Raw genomic sequence first — 19,467 nt, 5'->3', positions numbered from 1 at the left:
TTACATAAACACAGAATATCAGGATGTGTTTCCAGTGCTGATATTAAAAAATAAATTCCACCACAAATGTGTTTATTCTCATAGGCTGATTGAGAAAACACGTCCACACGAGCGGCTGTGAAGAACATGTTCTTTTGTTCAGTAAATGTGGTAAGTTAGAGAGTTCATGCTGAAGCTTTTAGCAGGCCGAAACTTTCTCGCTAATGCTTGATGATTCAGGTTCTTTAAAAAAAAAATCTAATCTAAACCATCACATGCAGGAAATATGTTGACAAATACTAAAAAACAAAAGGATTAAGTAACAAGCCGCCCCCATCTTGTCGGACCACCGACTGTGGAGTTTGTGCTGGAGGCTTCTTAGAGATGTCCTCACAGATCACATCACAGAGGGCGCAGTATTTTGTAGTCTTTATCCAATAATGATTAAAGCCCACTTTTAGAAGAATGATGCCTCAGTCATGTATATCAAATAGTATTTATTTGAAGTAACTCAAGATAATTCCAAGTTTCTACGTTTTCTAAGTATGTGAACGCAAAGCATGCAATACAAAGAGTTAATAAATATTGAAAGGAAAAAGCATGTTTTACTTAATTATGTACGGGCAACCAAAAATAAAAACTCCACTTCTTATTTTCAACAGTGTATTTTTCAATGGCACTCAAAGCTCTTTCAGGCCTCTCAGCCTTGAAGAACACTTCCCATAATGATTAATTTATAGTATTTTGAGTGGCTAATCATTTTGTAAACATGTGTTCTAAATGTGTAATTGTAATTGAATAAAAATCAAATGTCGGTAGTCCATGGAAGAAAAGTTGGATTTTACACAAACACATGGATAAACTGTGAAACATTTGCTCACAGTCATAATGCCAGGTACTGTAAAGGCACACTTTTAGTTAAGTGTTATATTTGCGATGTCGACTGTCATTATTTTGCTCAATTGGAGGTACAGTCGGCTCTAATGCAGACTGTACCTGCAGTAAGATGACTGACATGATGCTTATTTGTATTACATTTTGGTCACTCTAATACAAGTACAAAACATAACAGTTATGGTTCATTTGGTTTAGTCATTCTATGTTTCACGGATTTACCCTTGGAGGAATTTTTCTTTCTGAGGCTCAACGTTTATTTTCAAAGTGTCACCTTGCAGTCCATGCACAAGGCAAGTGAAATTGTAGCTAATAAAAATGTTGTGCAGTTTACCTAATTCATCCCCCACATATGGTTCTCCTTATTTGTATTCAGTGGGTGGGCTATGACTTCCATACAGCTCAATCAGGCCCTCTTGAAGAGGGAGACCATATGGGTCGCATTCTTACATGCTGTTTGGTATGACAAGGCTGCAGCAAGACCAGCGAGGAATGTGTCCCGACAAAAGGCAACGCAGACCCGGCGTGATGTTTGCTTATTATTCACATATGCACATGAGCTTCCCCAGTCAGAGAAGAGAGGGTTTGGGGCTCTCGGCGTTACAACGGACTGTTTGTGAAGTCGACTGTCACTTTACATTAGCACTAGAGGTGGCACCTGGGCATTTAAACCATTTCTATATTTTGAAATCGTGTATCTTTTGGCTGGATTTAACACATGCAATACGTCCTAGTTTCATCATTAAATCCTTAAGTCGTTCCGCAGTGCTTCGCTGAGATGATTTAATAAATAAACAAAGATCATGAATTCAAACCCTCTGTTTACATTGAACAACTCTATACAATATATTTAAAAGCAGTTGGTTTTAAAGTGAGTCCAAGTTTGACTACTCTTTTTTTCTATTGCATGCAGCATTTAAGAAAGATATTTTCCATGAGAATCCAGAAAACATTACTTTTGTCTCAGTAGAAATAAAATCTTCTGACATGATGTGCTAACAATGTCTCCTCTCTTCTTTTTGTGCAGCTTAGTTATGTCCTCCTGTCACCCATCAATTGTCGATTACGTCAAAGATCGCATAAAATGAAAAAAGTAAAACGTTTTAATGGAAAAATACAAACCAAAGCATTTGCGCAGGATAAAACCTGTTTCTGTGGCCAAGGATGTCTCTATCCTGTACTAATCGTGCTGATTTACTGCATCACCGAGCTTCCAAACTGATGTTTAAAATGTTGCAAAATAGGGTACATCAGAATAATCGGGGCATATCTGGACACAATTATGAAGTAAGAAAATGATAGAGAACAAATGCAAGACACAAAAAAGCACAATTCAATCTATAAGGGTAAACCCTTTCTATTAAAACCTGCTGATCAGTGAAAGCACTGTCCAAGTCTTTAAGTCTGAGTTAATCATCATCCCTATATAAGACACTTAAAGGTATCTAGTATTCATACTGTAGATTGGAGGTTATAGTTTGCTGAGCACTATGTCTTAGTGACCTCTCCAGCTGATTACACAAAGACAATGACACATCTTTCAATGAGTTCAATGAACTGCTTGATTCAATAGCTCTTGGATGGTACTTGACAGCCTCTAACATTATGCATGTCCATTATTCAACGCAATATTTGGCACGATCTGAAGGTAATTTCAGGTATGTCCGGTCTTAACTGCACATTACACTGTATGTATCATCGGGAGACAGGTAGGATCATACGCTGTGTTTGGTGTTGTCAGTCTCAAAAAAGTAAGGTTTGAAAACAAGTGGTTGGATCTGTACTGAAACTATTGACTCGTAATAAAACAATGATCCTCGGCCTTCGACAAAGATGCTTGTGACTTTACCAATTTTAACTTTCCTGTCATCGTCTTGCAACACCATAGGAATAATGAATTAAACATGCTACTGGACCAATTTAGAGTGCAAATAGAGATGTCAACAGCCATCACATAACCCAGTTCATGTGCATTCTGGCTGTTGTAAATTTTGCTGTGAAATTCAATTTCTCCCACCAAGGATTGGGATAAACTGAAGGAAATCTCTATACTTTACGATCCAGTTGGAGCAGTAATCCAGGCATGAAGTCCTCTGCGGTACAATATAAATATCTGCACGATAAATATCTGGCTGCTTAGAAACATCCGCTTGAATGTATCTGTGACAAAGTGGGGTTAACTAGAGCATTGTGAAGAAAAAAAATGAAGACTGTAAAGCAGAATGCATGAATGACATGGTTGTATTACAGCCAACTGATTAATAACTGCTGAGGAGTTTTTTCTGCTCACTGTATCTAATATCCATCGTTCTCAACAGGCGGGTGCCACAGCATTACATGAGGCCACATGTACAGAGCCAGGGATATCGCATTTCATCTATTGATGCTCAACAGTCTTGATCATATGTGGACACAACACACAGGTCAGTGGCTTTTGTGACTGAAAGCCGCAGGACGCTCTGTGGTGTGATTACTGTGAGGATAATCTTTAACACACATGCTGTCTCTAAGGAGAGCTGTGGAAAGTTGGCTCAGAGCGGCTAGCCTTCCTGAAGAAACTGTAAGGTAGGCAGCTATATTTAACAGGGCTTTACATTTTATTTAAAAAAGTGTTTGTGGTCATTTTTTTCTCTTGGTACATAGTTGAATATATATGGACATGAGAAAGGGTGGTGATGCCTTTCCTTCCACAAGGGCAAACTTATTTATACATTCATTCTTTGCTCTTTTGTACAGAAAGTCTTATTTGATTCAGTTTCAAATACACAAGCAAGTGGTCTGTTTTTATAGGACTGGGTGTAATTATTCTAACTATACATCCAACAAACCCTTCCATCTTCTCTGGGTAAGAAAGGCTATGTCATCATGATTATTGCTTCCAGGGTGATGATCATGGGCTAGCTCGGCATCAGGACTCTCTTGTTGTTTCAGTTCAGTTAAATCTATGATGGAGAAATTGAAGACGGATGGAGGAAGAAAATTGATTTAATCTGGATCCTGTTTTCTTTCACCCACTTTGTTTTCAGTATATATCTGAGAGCTTAAAGCTCTTTCAAACCCTGCCGAAACCTGTACTCGATAAAGAACTGTTTTTCACATCTGTTTCTTTCTTAGTGCAAAAAAGAGAATCGTCTCTTAATTTCGAATGCAACCTTTTTCAGTTCAGAAACACGTTGTGACATTTGCCCCATTTGATTTTAATCTAATATTATCAGGCATTCATCATGTGCTTGGTCTCCCAAATCCTCATGTGTAAAATATATTGTTCTCAGGAGGCACCGAGACATCCTTTTTCCTGCCGAGGTGTATCTGTTTGCCTAATCTAAGCAAACGTAAAGAGTAGTGTACCTCTACAGAGTTTACCTTGTCGGAAACATCTTCAAGTTTGTGCAGCTGTTCTATTCGCTAGTAGCCTGATAATGACCCTAAACGGCTGCTTTGTTTCACTTCATTTCATTACACTCTTTTTCTCTGTTTCTCGGAACAAACCGAACATGTGGGCAGGGATTACAGAGATCTGGAACTGGGCTACTTTGTTCATGCTCTTGTGATACTAATATCCTCCATTTGATTTGACTGACAAAAGCCAAATCCTGCATCCTGTGAACACTCAAAAAAACTGATCAAAAGTGGCCAAAGTTCTACAACTCCCAGATGAAGTAAGGCCAAATTACATGTTATTCTTACACCATATAAATATGTACTACAGGAAAAGCCTATTAGCGTCAGTGCTCATTTGAAACTGCACCCAACTTTGAATATTTCTTTAAATCTTACAAAAAAATGCTATTTTTCCTTTTCTTACAGATGGAAGATGACCTGTTCTATAGTACTATTTTTTTCTTTTTCTAAATGGCAAATCCTCCACTTACGTACATACCATCTCAGACTTTAAAGTTTCCACTCACCTGCATTACATTGACTCCTATACGCAGGAAAGCCCCTGAAGGCCTGAAAGTGACCTTCTGCAGCTGGTATTTGTCAAGATAAACCGTAGCTGCCGAGTTTCCCTGAAAGTATAGATGCTAAAAGGCCAGTTAGGGTTAATTGGTTGATGCAGTTATCATTGATTGAAAAAGAGCCATTGAGAAAGCAACTTTTTTTGATCAAATACAAATGATGAATTAGATTTGTTACGGGAATAACAACAGATTGTTGTTGTTGTACATTATATAGTTCCCCAACATATTCATTTAAAAGGTTCAACATACAGATAACCAACACTGTGTGCTATGTTAACCCACTTATTATAGAAATAGTTTGCACTAACTAAGTGCTTCTGCAAAATAGCAGCTTTCATGATTTCCGAGCTCTGGCACATTGAAAGCACAGATTTACAGACATCTGAAAATAATTTGAAGCCCTGCAAACAACTGAAACCAGGAAATTGTTTCTAAGATTGAATTATTTTCAGGCAAATATAGCTTAACAGAAATACTGATAATGGAGATTTCATTTAATGTAAAAAGCTAAATGAAATGTGTTACCATTTTTATTTAATAGTTGAGTTATTCAAAATTCAAATATTTCAGTAGGCTGCATAGTGTTTTTGTACCAAAGAGGACCATGAATGAGTGAAACATATTTTAGGGGGTGGCAACTGATAGCCATCAACCTTGAAGTCCACAACAAAAAAGGCTTTTTCAGGGCTGATCATATGAGTCGCCCTCCTCCCCTGAGAAAGGGGTCGGTAGAGGTCTCTCATCACAGAGCAGTTTAGCGTGGTGAGATGGTTGAATGCTAGGACTTCATTAAGTCCCTCTATTGTTAACATCTGGGTTCAGAAGAATGGCTCTTTCTCTGGTAAATGATGCCCGGACTTAACAAGGGATTTTATTACACCATGCAGTTGACATTGGCAGCAGTGGCACGTCTGGCAATGGAAACCCTTCAACTGTTTAGGTCAGAAGAGATCAACCAAAGCAGCCTGTTTCCCCGACGCCTTCCATTATTAGAACAGGGAGTTGAATGTGTATCTAATCTTTTTACCGAAGATATAACACATCAACTGGAAGACTTTTTAGTAATGGAAGAAAGCACTCAATTCTTATCCTGTTTATCTATCATTTGAAGTCCAACTGCGGTTGTACAAACTCGTCTTTCATTATCGTATATTTTTTCTATGCCCTGCACCTGCATTTCCCTTTATGGATGCACATATTGTAACATTCCTCCAAATTCCCAGTCTAAAGTGCAGCACTAATCTCCCATATCGCTCCATTTGCTACACACCATTTCCTCTCTCTCTCTCTCTCTCTCTCTCTCTCTCTCTCTCTCTCTCCCCCATCCCCCTCTGTTTTGATCCCCTCCCTAGTACAGTAGGGATGTGGCTGCCATGGCAACTGCTGAATCACCGTCTGCAGCCGTCCTCTAATTCCATCTCCCCATGCAGCTGGGCCCTCCATCATCGCTAGGCCTCTGCATTAGCATATTCGCTTCGATTTGCTATAGTGGTTGCAGCAGTCTGCGCAGGTGGAGGACACGGAGGTGCAGCAGGCTGAAGAGCAGCCATCCGGATGGGTAACGTACCCACTACAGTGAAGCACTGCCTGAGCTATGAGCAACTCATCCAGGACTACCCATGGCTGAAACGCTGGCTGCTGGAGGAGAAGGTGGGCGTTGTTTTTCTTGTTTCTAATCTGCTGCACATGCTCTGCCACATGACTATCATGACAGAGAGGATGCACTGCAGCATAAGCGCTGTCATCTGAGGCTGGCAGCTGGGCATCCTCTTTGTTGCTGTTTATGTAATGTCCTTTTAAATGGAAATTTTTCTCTACTTTTACATATTACTGCATTGCCCTAAATAAGATAGGTAGATTGCATACTATATGTGTGACTAAGGATGCAGGCTAGATGCTTGCGTTTTTGTTGTGCTGTATAACTTTATTAGGCTGCCTCAACAGGATTAATGAATATTAATTTAACAAGAAGAATAGGCTATTTGTTTATTGCATGTGTAAAAACAGGCTGCTATGGTGGTTCTTTCCATTGAAATACTACTGATCACATACTAAGTTTGTATTAATTCAAATATAGACTAATATTTACAATCAAATCACTCAAGAAGCACTTCACTGCAGTAGACCTACATCAGCTTTTTAGTCACTTATAGTCCATTGTTTTGGTATTATGGACTGCACATTTCTTGAATGGCTGAGTCTGAGCTTTCAAGCTGTTCTGTCTTATCAAAACCTGTAGTCTTCGTTTTCAATTGTACCCCTCAAAAAAGTATAAAATACTACATTACAAGTATAAGCCACGTGTTCGAAATTGTACTCAAATGTAATAATGCTCACTACCAAAGATAAATGTACTTAATGTGCAGTATTAGCGTTACTGAAGCAGCAGCAGCAAGCAGCATTTTGTCATATTAATTAAAACTATGGCAAATATATATACTGTTGGGTAGTTTAATCTATGACAACAAATTCATTACAAATACATACTGTGAATTAAAAAGAGCAAAATTAAAAATGAAATAAAACTACTCAAGTAACAAACAAGTAGCGTTAGCTCAACAGAGCAGCTTACTCCAGTCACGTGCTCCATAGCTCCCGTTACCCGTGACATCGGCTCATGAAGATTGTGTAGACCAGCAAGCCAAGTGTTTCAGAAGTTGGGGACAACGGAGGCAAGGGAAGCATCAGTATTTGACTTGCATGTGTCAGGTAGACATAAAAATGAGTCCAACAGAGTGCTAATGCTGCTCCACGTGCGCTGGGTGTGAAGGAAGGCCCCGTTTGGTAACATGTCTCGGCCTTTGCAACTCCATTAGCTCGCTGCCTTAGCATTAGCTTATTTGGTTTCGATGGACCAAAATCGACTGGATAGCATTGTAGCAGCAGTTTTTGAGTCAGTTTTTTAAATGTCACTCAGTTAAAGAAGCGTACTTAAACCAAATATATTGTTATAATCTTAAATCTTTGTTAGGAACCCATGTTTGAACTCAATAAGGATTTGTTTCTAGAAATATGAGGTGCAGATCAGGAAAATACCCTGATTCTCAGTCAATCACGTGTGGTTTGTCTGGAGTTACCCTCACCGCCTGTCCCAGTCTTCCCTCGATGAGACATATCCAGAGTTTGCATCCTAATGTCAAGACAGGCCTGTGTTTTGGTTCTCGGGTTTCATCTGGCTTTGAAGTAGACAGTTGTTCACGTTAAAAACATGTCCTGGAGCATCCATTGCCAAAAGGATGACTGACTGCTTGTGTTCTCCTTGTTCTCTTCTCCTTATCCTCTTTGATATTGTTCCAGACCGTTACTGGACATGAGTATCCAGAGTTTGTTAAAATAGTTGAAGTTGGACCGAGGGATGGACTTCAAAATGAAAAGGTAAATTATACACCGTCATTTTAGTCAAAGATCTTATTTATATTCATAAATATGCACCCTTTTTTGTAGTACTATGCATGGTCACCCCAGGGAAAGCCCCATTTTCCGAACATGAAACAATAACATATGGGTTGTGTGCCATAATTGCCAGGAGCATATGTTTCACATTTTCTTTGAAATTGAATAGGAAAGATGACACGACTTCTGGCTTAGTATACTATGCTTAGCGTGTCACTGCTTTATCATTTACTTATTGCACACATGCAGTTTTACAGATTGCAGTGGATGCAGGGATAATTGTATTTCCCACAATGTGTTATAGGAAATATTGTATATTTTGAGAAACCTTAAAGTAAAGTAAGTGCAAGACTCTGCATCTGAACATAGATAGCAATGTGAATGGCAAGCGGCGCAACAAAAAATCTGCTTGTTATACCTCCCATCTTGAGTGGAATCAAATCCAGAAAGACAGTTTCAGTTTCATTGTTCCCCAGGAAATTGTTCCGACAGGGGTGAAAATCCAGCTGATAGACATGCTTTCAGGAACAGGCCTGCCTGTGATCGAGGCCACCAGCTTTGTCTCTTCAAAGTGGGTACCGCAGGTAATAACTCTTCTTTGTGCACAGCAAAAGAGTGCTGAGTGATTTATTAGTCTCTCTTTCTTGTCTGCATAACTACTGAGGAAACTCTGCTCCTCTGGCATCCTTGTTGGACCCACAAATACTTTGGGAAAGAGTATTTTAAGAGTCCTTCATATAGTCACCCTCTCATTCCCTGTCATAAATTGTACCACTATTTACTTCCTGAAAAAGAACAAACATGAACCATTTTGAACCCATTTAACTGACTGAGATATGTGAAATGAAAAAGTAATTCTGTCCATTATGGAATGTCTGCTGCACGAGCTTGCGAAAACATTTGTGCAGGATGATGTATTCACAGATGATGTGAAAGGTTTATTTTTCTACATCATACGTTTCCCCCCTTGATTTAGATGGCAGACCACACTGATGTCCTCAGAGGAATCCAGAGAGAACCTCATGTTCGGTACCCTGTTTTGACACCTAACATGCAAGGCTTTCAGGATGCTGTAAGCATTCATTTTCTATCCAGTGTTATGATTTCTGCTGCTATAAATCCGCTATTTACCCATGCTTGTTAATTTGAGTTAACTGTTGACATTACATTAGTTTTTTTTCTCCATATAATTCATACACTTGCAAAACAGCTTTACACGTTATTTTTTCTCTCCTGTTTTAAGGTTGCAGCTGGTGCTACTGAAGTAGCAGTGTTTGGATCAGCGTCTGAAACCTTCAGTAAAAAAAATATTAACTGCTCTATTGATGAAAGCATGCTACGGTTTGAGGAAGTCATTAAAGCTGCCAAAGAGCGACAAATTCCAGTCCGTGGGTTAGTATTCTGGATATCAATTTTCACCTACGAGTGAAAAAACACATATCTAGTGTGTGTTTTTTTTACTCTAAATGAAAACACTGTTGAAAGAACTACAGTTTCTATATGAAGGAGAAAACACACATGCACTAAAGAAAGCTTTATATCAGACTTCCAGATGTTCACTAGGTTATATACAGTATATGCTTTAGTGAACGACAAGTGAAGATGGACATTAAAACAAACCAAATGGGGTAGGTTACTGAATATAGTTCAATTGTAGTGCATGTTATCTTAGATGAACATCTCCATCCAAAAACATGGAAACATCAGTGGTTTGGTGCAAACAATGTTCCTTTCCAAGTGCCAAAAACTGCTCAAATCAAGATCTGGATCACCACCAAGATCTCATCTCCAATCTGAAAACCAAATCTCATGTGACTCTTTGTGTATGCCTTTGAGACATCTCATTGACAAAAAGATGAACAGAGAAAATAACAAAACATATCAGAAACAACAGCAATCTTCTTCCTACAAAGAATACAGAAACCACAATGCCAGAATAATCAGCAGCTTGAAGTGCTCCATGTTACTGAGAATTGTTGTTAAATGCAGTGTATTTAGTTCTTCAGTTTTTTATAGTTCTTTAAATGTTTTCAAAAGTTACATAAACACATTTAAATGCTCACTAACATCCTCTTTCAGATATGTTTCGTGTGCCCTTGGATGCCCCCTCGAGGGACACATTGAACCTTCCAAAGTCTCTCAGGTGAGATAACATTCTTATTGTACTTTAATCTTTACTGAAACTTTCATTCGAGAAAATATTCATGAAACGTTATCACATTACAAAGTAAAGTTTTTCTAGACACACGTACTGTCAAATTACATTGGTTAAGGTTCATTCTTTTCTTGGATGATTTCCTGTTCATGAAGGCATTTTACCACAGTTTCACTATTCTTTAGGTGGCAAAGAGGTTGTATGAAATGGGCTGCTACGAGATTTCCTTGGGGGACACCATCGGCGTTGGTACACCAGGTTCCATGTGTAAGATGCTGCAGAGTGTGATGAACGAGGTGCCGACCAGCGCTCTAGCAGTTCACTGCCATGACACGTATGGACAAGCACTGCCCAACATCCTGACTGCACTTCAGGTAAGAACTCAACACGTGGAGTGTGAAGAGTCGTCTCAGAACTACTTCTACTACTTTTGACCACAATGATTTATAATGTCATGATCATTATTATTACTGTCACCAGTAGCAGAATAAGTAGTGTGCTTATGTAATACTGTAGTAGCAGAAGTAGTGCTGAAAAAAGATTCAGAATATTTCAGTCAACACTTACAAACATGGACTTAAATTATTTTGACAAAAATACAAGACATCAGCCAAATTACCATTAACCGTATTTTGCAAAAACGCATACATTTATTAAGCAATGACTATACCTTCACAGTCCTTCAAGAAGTTTTATTATATAAAGGATGATTGTAAAAACTAAGATGAACACATCCAAATAGGTCTCTTTAAAAATGATTTAAAGCCTCAAGGATACACACTGAGAGTGATTTTATTTCTGAGAGGGCCCGTAGACATAAAGACATAAACATCAACAATGAAAGCAAAAGAAAATTTTAAAAATACACACACACACAAATAAGAGCTCAACCCCAAACCCAGATTAATTGCCATCCATCCATCTTTCTAAATTAAATTGCGGTAAAGGTTTACAAGGTGCTGCTCTCTCTCTGGCAGGACTGTGCTGCCTTACTAATCGCTCAAGGCACCTGGCATTTTTCTGGAAGTTCTTAAAATGAAGGGGAACGGCTCCAAGACTGTCCCAAAAGTTGGGTGGAGGGACCTGTGAATTCTGGGAAACGCAGAGGAAGGAGCTTGAAAATTCTCAAAATCTGGCAGTCATCAAACAGACGTCTTTAAATGAGAGTGAAGGAGAGAACTTGCATCTCAAGTAATGTTGGATCTCTGAAAAAGGAGGAAAACAAATACTGGCACTGATAGAGGATGAGGCCCATTTACTTTAATATTTCTCCTCTGTTCAAGCAAAAGACAGTAATGCATCATCCACTTGATCCATTCTCTCATGTTGAGTTGTTTGACAGCTTTACTTTGGCAGGCACTCTCTGGGTATCTTGTCCTTCACATACACATCTATCTCCATATGATGATTATGACCACTATTGTGGAGAACCACAAGCCGATTATGGATTAATGACCATGCAGCCTTTACATAAATCAATGTTCTTAATCATGATGACATGAAGAGGAGCAACCAGATGTGGAAGCAAATTTGAGGTGATGATTCATGTTCCAGGATATCTTTCAACTTCCTTAAGTAACTGCAGAGATCACAAATCTTTTCTGAGGTATAAATCATTATGCCTGCTTGGGATAATCCTTTATTAAGATGCTCCCAATGCATCTCTTTAGACATCTTTTGGGGCAGAAGTTGCAGTACATTCAAAGACAGCATCTTTTCTTCATTTCCTTCATTCTTAAGAGCAAAGGATAAGTCATGCTTATTTTCCACTGGAATCAGGCAAAATCAAATTAATGTATCATCAAAATGTTGGATTTTGCCATTTATTCTGTCCATTTGAAATCATATCAAGTATTTGAGAGATTACACATACAAGTGTTCATCTAACATACATCTAAAAAATGCTGTTGACATTCTCTTCTTACCTACATACTGTAATTTGGAGTATGAGGTGTAAAACAATGTACCACTGTCCAAATGTTTATGAAATTGACTGTAAACCAGAATCTGGCCTGAGCTTTAATGACAAAATGTCAGTTTACGACATTATGAATGTATCCTCTGTTTTGGGGAGTATCAAGAACGCACAAAACAAATGTGCAGGTCACAATGGGACACACAGAAACACAGGAACCATCAGTCAACAAGGAAGAGGGGCATTAAGAAACATGATCTCAGCCTCCCCACAAAGCAAGATGATTCACAAACTGTCCACTAAAAAAAAACTGGAATCTTAATGAACACAAGATATTTCCAATGGGCCCTTCTGTCACAGAGCACATGTGTTACAAGTGAAGGAAACAAAACAGTGTGGACTATTACAGTAATAAACTCTGTTTCCATACACAGCTCGCAAAAATGTAATTAGATTGTAAATCCCTGTGGAGGAGCTCTTGTCGGGGTGTTTTTCACAGATTTGCAGGTAGCGAGTGTAAAACTGCCAGAAAGCCACACATAAACCAGAGGTAACGCAGATATGGCTGTATCGGTTCTCTGGAGCACATTGTCACTGCAGAGGAGGAAGCTCATTGGGGGCTGGGTGGGTCAACAGATGTGAGGGGGTCAGCACAAAGGCTCACCTATTCAGTGTCTGTTGGACAAAGCCACTGAGAGCTAGGTGGATAGAAGGGCCCTGAGGGGCTCCTAACTCATCTGTCGCTTGGCTGTTGAACTCTCTGACAATGCTGTGCTTAAAGGCCGGCGGAAAATGATCCTTTTTTTCGCTTGTTGCTGAGCACGTGATGAATGGCAGACCCAACTCGAGAAACTTTGATAGCACTTTTAAATAGCTCATGTGCAGAAGACAATTATGCTCTGTGCCTTTTTAGTGTGTGTAAATTGCCTAATAATTACTGTGGTGAAGTCATTATAACAAAGACCTATGTTTAAGACCTGGAAATGTTTAATTAACAAGAGTCACACTCCCACTGAGAAAAAGCACCTTATTGTTGATACTGGTAAATACAATAATGAGTTACCACATACGTAGCTGGTGTTTTCCACTCACTGTAACTGTTCTCTTACTGCATTCCTGTCGAGTAAATATATACGATATGAATACACGGCAGTATATAGTATTGTGACCTGATACTCGCAAACAAATATTTCTTGCACCAAAACATTTCTCGATACAATCCTAAAACATGATTCACAGTCATCTCTGTCAGGACACAAGACAACATTATTTACAGTATTTAGAATTCTTACTTATTTATGCATTTCTCTTGATTATCAACCGTGCTATTCTGTGACCCTGCAGCAACATCGTGCTGAAGAACAGCTCAACAATGGCCGTGTGTAAAGAAGGCAATGTTACAAAAATTATCCTTGATTTTGGATGGAGGAGTGAGAAAGCACAGAGAGACGGTTAAATTCCTCCAGATCATATTTAGAATGATTCATCACAGCTGCCCCGTGGCCACAGAAAATAATAGCAGCCGGGGATATTTTGCCTACCATTTGCTCACCCATAAACAAGATGGAAATGAAAGATTTTATCATAGCTTTTCATTAGTGTGCCAGAAGTCCACACCACCAACTGGGAGAGAAATGAATTCCCCCAGCGCTGTCAGCCTTGAGTCACCTCTTTTGTTCTTGATAAAGACATTCCTCAGTCTTTGTACCTTTTCTCTTTTTTTCTCAGAAGGTCCGAGGGGGGCGGGGGGCTTTGTTACAAACCTACTCCTGGCAGGTCACACAATGACAACGTATGTACTTAGATTTCACAGGCTTGGCAAGAAAATGATTTATTCTTACCTGCAATTTTGGTGTATTGTGTACTGCTGCAGCTGGGGAATACAGTAGAAACTGTTTGTGCTCGCACTTGAGCTGTCTGCGAGCAAGAAGCTGGGCAAGGTCAATGACTTTGTTTTACGAACAGGAAGTAGTACACTATAACTTCATGGCGTAATTCCTTGATTTATCGTTGTCAGATGTTGATATGATGGTGTAACAGTACATGAAGTGCTGTTTTTGAAATCCCACATAATCAAATTTAATAACAAGTTTAAATAAACAATCAATTTGATTAAATAAAACAAATATTACAATATACTGTACGTACATTTTATTTATAGAATAGATTAGAAAAGCAACAAAAAAAACACATTGCAAGTGCAGACTATTATAGTTTTACAGTAAAGGAAATAATTGTGTTTACGCTTCATTTCTTTTTATTTATTTATGCATCAAGGTCAACACAAATTAATTAACATTTATATGATGTAGAATTGGTATTAAGGCTAATTTTCACCTGCAGCTCTCTGGCAGGATCATGTAATACATTAAAAGAAAAAGCTTTACAATTTAAATAAAAACCATACAAAACAGCATCAAAGTGTTTGTAAGAGGATACAGCATAAAATGATGAATATATAGTAACACAATAAATAATTACAGAACAGACTCATGCAAGACCAAACAACAACAAAAGTATAATCTTTTAAGCCAAACAAAGGACGCATGAAGACAACAAGCACACACTCTTCTGGTATTTTTTTAAATATTTAAAATGAAAGTGGGTGCAACAGGTGCATTCAACAAAGTCTGTGTATATGGCAATTTGTAGTTTTATAATATTTTAATCAATTGTCTGACGTTTTAGCCAAATAGATTTTCTTTTTGGGGATAATTAAGGAAAATATGCTTTGATTTGATAATGTTCTTTACCTTTTACTGACCACACAGCTTTTCTATAATAAGACGGATTGCGGTGGTTATTGGTTGTTCTGCTTTCATGCAGCCAGGTAAACCATGAATAGTTTATATGGAGGGTGAATGATGTGATTAGACAGTAAAAATGTAATTTATTTATTCTATCTATGTTTGTTTTGTATTTCTCCGAGCTGCCCTCTAATATCCCGTTGCAAGCTCATGCATGTGTTCCTGGAAAGAGGTGATAAATGTGTCAGCAGCGGATCTGTGACAGCTTCTTTCAGCCTCTCAGTTTATGTAGCAGTGGGTAAAGCATCACCGCTTCATATCTTTCAGTGAATGCACGCTCTCTCTTTCCCTTTCTCTCTGACGCAGTTAGAAAACCAAAAATGGGAGCTTGTCCATCTTCAGCCTCGTCCATTCGGAGTGTACAATGTCAACAAGCTTATCCCAAATCATGCGAGTTAGAAAATGCACTGTGTCTTTACCCAGGAATGTATTGTTTTTATATGGCCACAGCTCACTGAATATGGCTTTTTAACACCGAGTGCACATCTGGTTTCTGGGCAGTGTGAACCGAACTGAGCATTGGCAAGCTCGAGCTGCTGACCACCAATTCCTGCACGATTAGTGTCCAGAGGAACAGGGCCCGCTGCTGAAAGGTCCGTTTTGTTCCTCTCTGAAACAGTATGCTGAGGACCCCTGGCCTTACACGGTTAGCAGCTGAAAGTGAGAGGATTGGCATGGTAGATAACAACTCTGTGTTTATACTATCCAAAAAAATCTGCCTTGTACAATATCCTGCTCTGGCCTTACCCAAGGTCTGGAAATCTCGTGCTCTGCACACACCGGAGTAGATCTCCTCCTCCTTCCACCCCACCTCCTCCTCCTCTTGCCCTGCCAACACAAACAGCAATTACGGCTGGCTCAGACGGCCCCTGAAAGAAGTAGGTTCTTGTCTGGAGGAAAAGCAACCAATTAGCAGCATTGTTCGAAAAAAGGCAATATAGATCCTTTTAATTTAGCTCGCTTGGTTCTGCTTCATTGGGGTGAAGGTCCTTTATGACTCAATGCCACTGAGGGGATCCGTGTGTTCTTTTTGTTTCACTGTGGGATCCTCTGACATCTGGCTTTGCCACGGAAGCTGGAAAACATCTTTAATATTCTCACGACGATCCCAGGGACATGTGGAAAACATCCCGAGACCTTAGGCCGTAATGATTGCAAAACTGAAGTTCTGGCTTCATCGTTTTTTGGTGTGAAAACAAAGAAAGGTTACACTTGGGGTTAGGATAGACACTTAAATGACCAGAATTGCAGTATTTATCTCTTTATGTGCATTCTGAGGAATTGTAAAATATATCTATATGAATCAACTCTATTTAAACCATTAACATCAAAACAAAAGCAGTAAATTAAGCCGTCCAACAAAAGTATTAAATCAGAAAAAAAATATTGAAAACGCATCATTCATTTTCCGATGAAAGACTCTATTGTTGGCAGTGGAAGAAAAAATACCATAAAAGTTTCCCACAAAATATAACAGCTATGTTGATTGTAAGCAGCCAATGAACCAAACATGTAAACAACCTTAAAATAAATCTCTTACAGGCACCACCACCACAAGAGGACAGAATAATGTGTAACCAAGGTCATCAGTGAAATTATTCATGACATGTCTAATTATTTGCATGTTGTTATATTTCATTTATAATGTAAAAGGACACCGTCCAGCTGAATAAAAAAAACGTCTCCTCAATGTGGCAAGAAAGTGAATCCGCATGGTTAAGGGTAGAGTAGTGCTGTAAAAACATGAGTAACCCGGAGAATCAGAAACATATGAAATATTCTGTTGAAACAGGGATGTAATTATGTGGTGCTAGTGGTTTAAGCTGACAAAGAGGATGACTAAGCCATACTGCGGGACATTCTGTGCCCTCCTCAGGACATAAGCCCACAGTTCTCCTGAACAGCTGTAAAACACGACCGCAGCCCTGGCAGGGCACGCTGCAGCGGGCAGAACAATCCAATAGAACAAGGACCTTTGTTTTACCTGAGGTGAAGCCTCTGTGGATGGGCTGAACGTCTCTGTTGTGTGTCCTCTGCAGATGGGGGTCTGTGTGGTGGATTCTGCAGTAGCTGGCCTGGGAGGTTGCCCATACGCTCAAGGTTCATCTGGCAATGTTTCAACAGAGGATGTCCTCTACATGCTCCATGGCATGGGCATTGAAACGGTAAGTATGTCTTCACAGTGCACTTTGTATTTTATGTCTCTCTAATCCCAACAGATCAACCTAACTCAACAATCTTTCACAGCCTATTTACATAAACAGATCGCTCTGCAAACACACTGCCCTGTAAATGTTTATTTTATAATATCAGTGGTTTTACACAACTTGCACAAGCCCACAGTGTTGCGTGCCCCGTCTCAGGGGCAATTTGTATAACAATCCTTACCCCTGCTGGCGGGATATTTTCACTGCACTTTAGTTTTCTCTCACCTGTTGCACACATTTATTTAAATTCGTGAACAGCCTGCCTATAAGCTGACACTTTTTGTCATAAGATAAAATCCCCTTGAAGACATTTCATCTTAACTAATGCTACAATACTTTTCTTCGTAGGGTGTCAACCTTCCCAAAGTTATAGAGGCCGGAGACTTCATCTGCAATGCTTTACGGCGCGAGACAAACTCCAGGGTTGCCCGGGCAGGAGGCAGAACACTGTGATGTGTTTCCTTAAAGGAATATATTTAGATATTTGACCCCCTTTAAAGTGCTTCCCTTGTTGTTGCTGCCTTCAGATGTTGCCTTTGCTTTTGTAGTTGAAGTACATTGATCCTCGTATTAAAGTCACAGGCGTCTTGTCCAAATCATCTCAAGATTTATTCACAACATTCTGTTTTGTGTTCCCAAATCAGCCCTTTTGAGTTCAGTTCTCTACCTTTCAATACATTTCCAAATTTTTTGTTCATTACTTTAAGGCTGAATTACTCGAGGGATCATTATGAACATCAAGTTTTTTGTGTGATATTTTGGTTGGCTTATTTCTTTGCTCTGTATGGTTGAACATTACAAAGGCTGATTATCAAGAAGGCTTTTGATTTTGATGCATGTCCAGATAACACATACGGGCCTTTTTAAAGTTTTATTATTCACTTCTATTTCAAAACGTTCTTATATTTATTTGACTCATATAATAAACTCAGTAAAAGTCAGTCACTTTCATTACTTTGCGTAGCTCCAAGTGGCCTTATAAAGTAATGTCACAAAATATGAATATAGTCTGTTTTGACAACTCGCTGAACTCAATTTATTATCAACGCAGTTGTTAATAAACAGAAAAATGTCCATCCTGCTTTTGAAATATGCATATCTCTTTATGCACTTTACTCTGAAAGATCTTTTCAGCTTTTCCTACCGGAGTCAGATAACGTATGAATAGCAACAAAAAAACAGAGACCTTTCAATCTACCACAAAAATAAAAATTCAAAAGTCGTCTCTGAACAGTGTTTGCCCTCAGGTTTGCCAAAGATCATTTAAAAAGTGCCCCATGATCGTTTTTTGCCACTAAAAAAGCTTTTACCATGACATAAGCTACTCTCGGGGAGGATCCTTTGTGTGAGTGTTTCCTCCTTTCTGTTTATATCCTAATGTGCTTTCTGTAAAACATGATCAAATATGAAGATTGAAATGGAATGTGACACTAAACGATGAATGAAATGGAATCTAAAGCCTGATTGCAAATAATAAATGGTGTATGTATTGTGTCATTATCAGGTAATTGGCTTTTCATGTCCCATTATGCTGGGGAATTGAGATGATCCAAATATAGAAAGAATAACCATTGTGGCTGTCTCTGTCCAGCTCATCAGGATTCCGTTTCTTACTTGTTTTCTCTCGCTTTGTTGTTAACTTCAGGCACCTGTTCCCATCAATTATTTAGTCCAATTAAAATGTGTGAAAGATAGTCGGATTTTGGTGGACACACAGGTTTAACAAAAATGTGACTTGAATGAATAGGTGTGTGAGCAGTGGCGGGCTGTGGATTTTCTACCTGTGAAAAACAACTCAATTATAAAATAGATATAACTTTTAATTATAAAATAAAATAAAATAATAAAATGGCTATAACTGTGATTCTGTTTAGGCCAGCAAGCAGAGAAGGCTTAGTAGGCCCTGACGGCCCACCATTGTGTGTGAGAGAACTGGTACATTTGCATGAATGTATTAGCATGTGATAATAACCTCCAATTGTCCCTCGTCACCAGGTTTGCATACAATTATGTATTCAAGTGCAGTCTCTTACATGCTCAGAGATATGTTTGTATCATCATGCTCAGAGCTGCTTGTAGACGAATGGAATTCACGATGCAGATATACAATAACGAGCACGCTTGTGAGGGATTTAATATGTTGTTAATTTATCAA

At 38.9% G+C, this 19,467-nt stretch overlaps 1 protein-coding gene across 1 annotated transcript; it reads left to right on the top strand.

The window, feature by feature from the left end:
• Window positions 1–6,389: 6,389 nt before the first annotated feature.
• hmgcll1 (3-hydroxymethyl-3-methylglutaryl-CoA lyase like 1) lies at window positions 6,390–18,073 on the top strand (the record flags this gene model as incomplete). Its single annotated transcript, XM_079229298.1, has 9 exons — window positions 6,390–6,485; window positions 8,133–8,210; window positions 8,705–8,812; window positions 9,205–9,300; window positions 9,472–9,620; window positions 10,308–10,371; window positions 10,569–10,757; window positions 17,145–17,270; window positions 17,661–18,073. 9 exons carry the CDS (start codon window positions 6,390–6,392, stop codon window positions 17,763–17,765), a joined length of 1,011 nt encoding a protein of 336 aa, XP_079085424.1. The 3' UTR covers window positions 17,766–18,073.
• Between the last annotated feature and the right edge of the window lie 1,394 nt (window positions 18,074–19,467).

The sequence above is a fragment of the Taurulus bubalis genome (genome assembly GCF_910589615.1).
Source record: "Taurulus bubalis genome assembly, chromosome: 14".
Taxonomy (NCBI): domain Eukaryota; kingdom Metazoa; phylum Chordata; class Actinopteri; order Perciformes; family Cottidae; genus Taurulus; species Taurulus bubalis.
The sequence above is the reverse complement of the archived record's forward strand: the minus strand, read 5'-3'. Positions and strand labels throughout refer to the sequence as shown.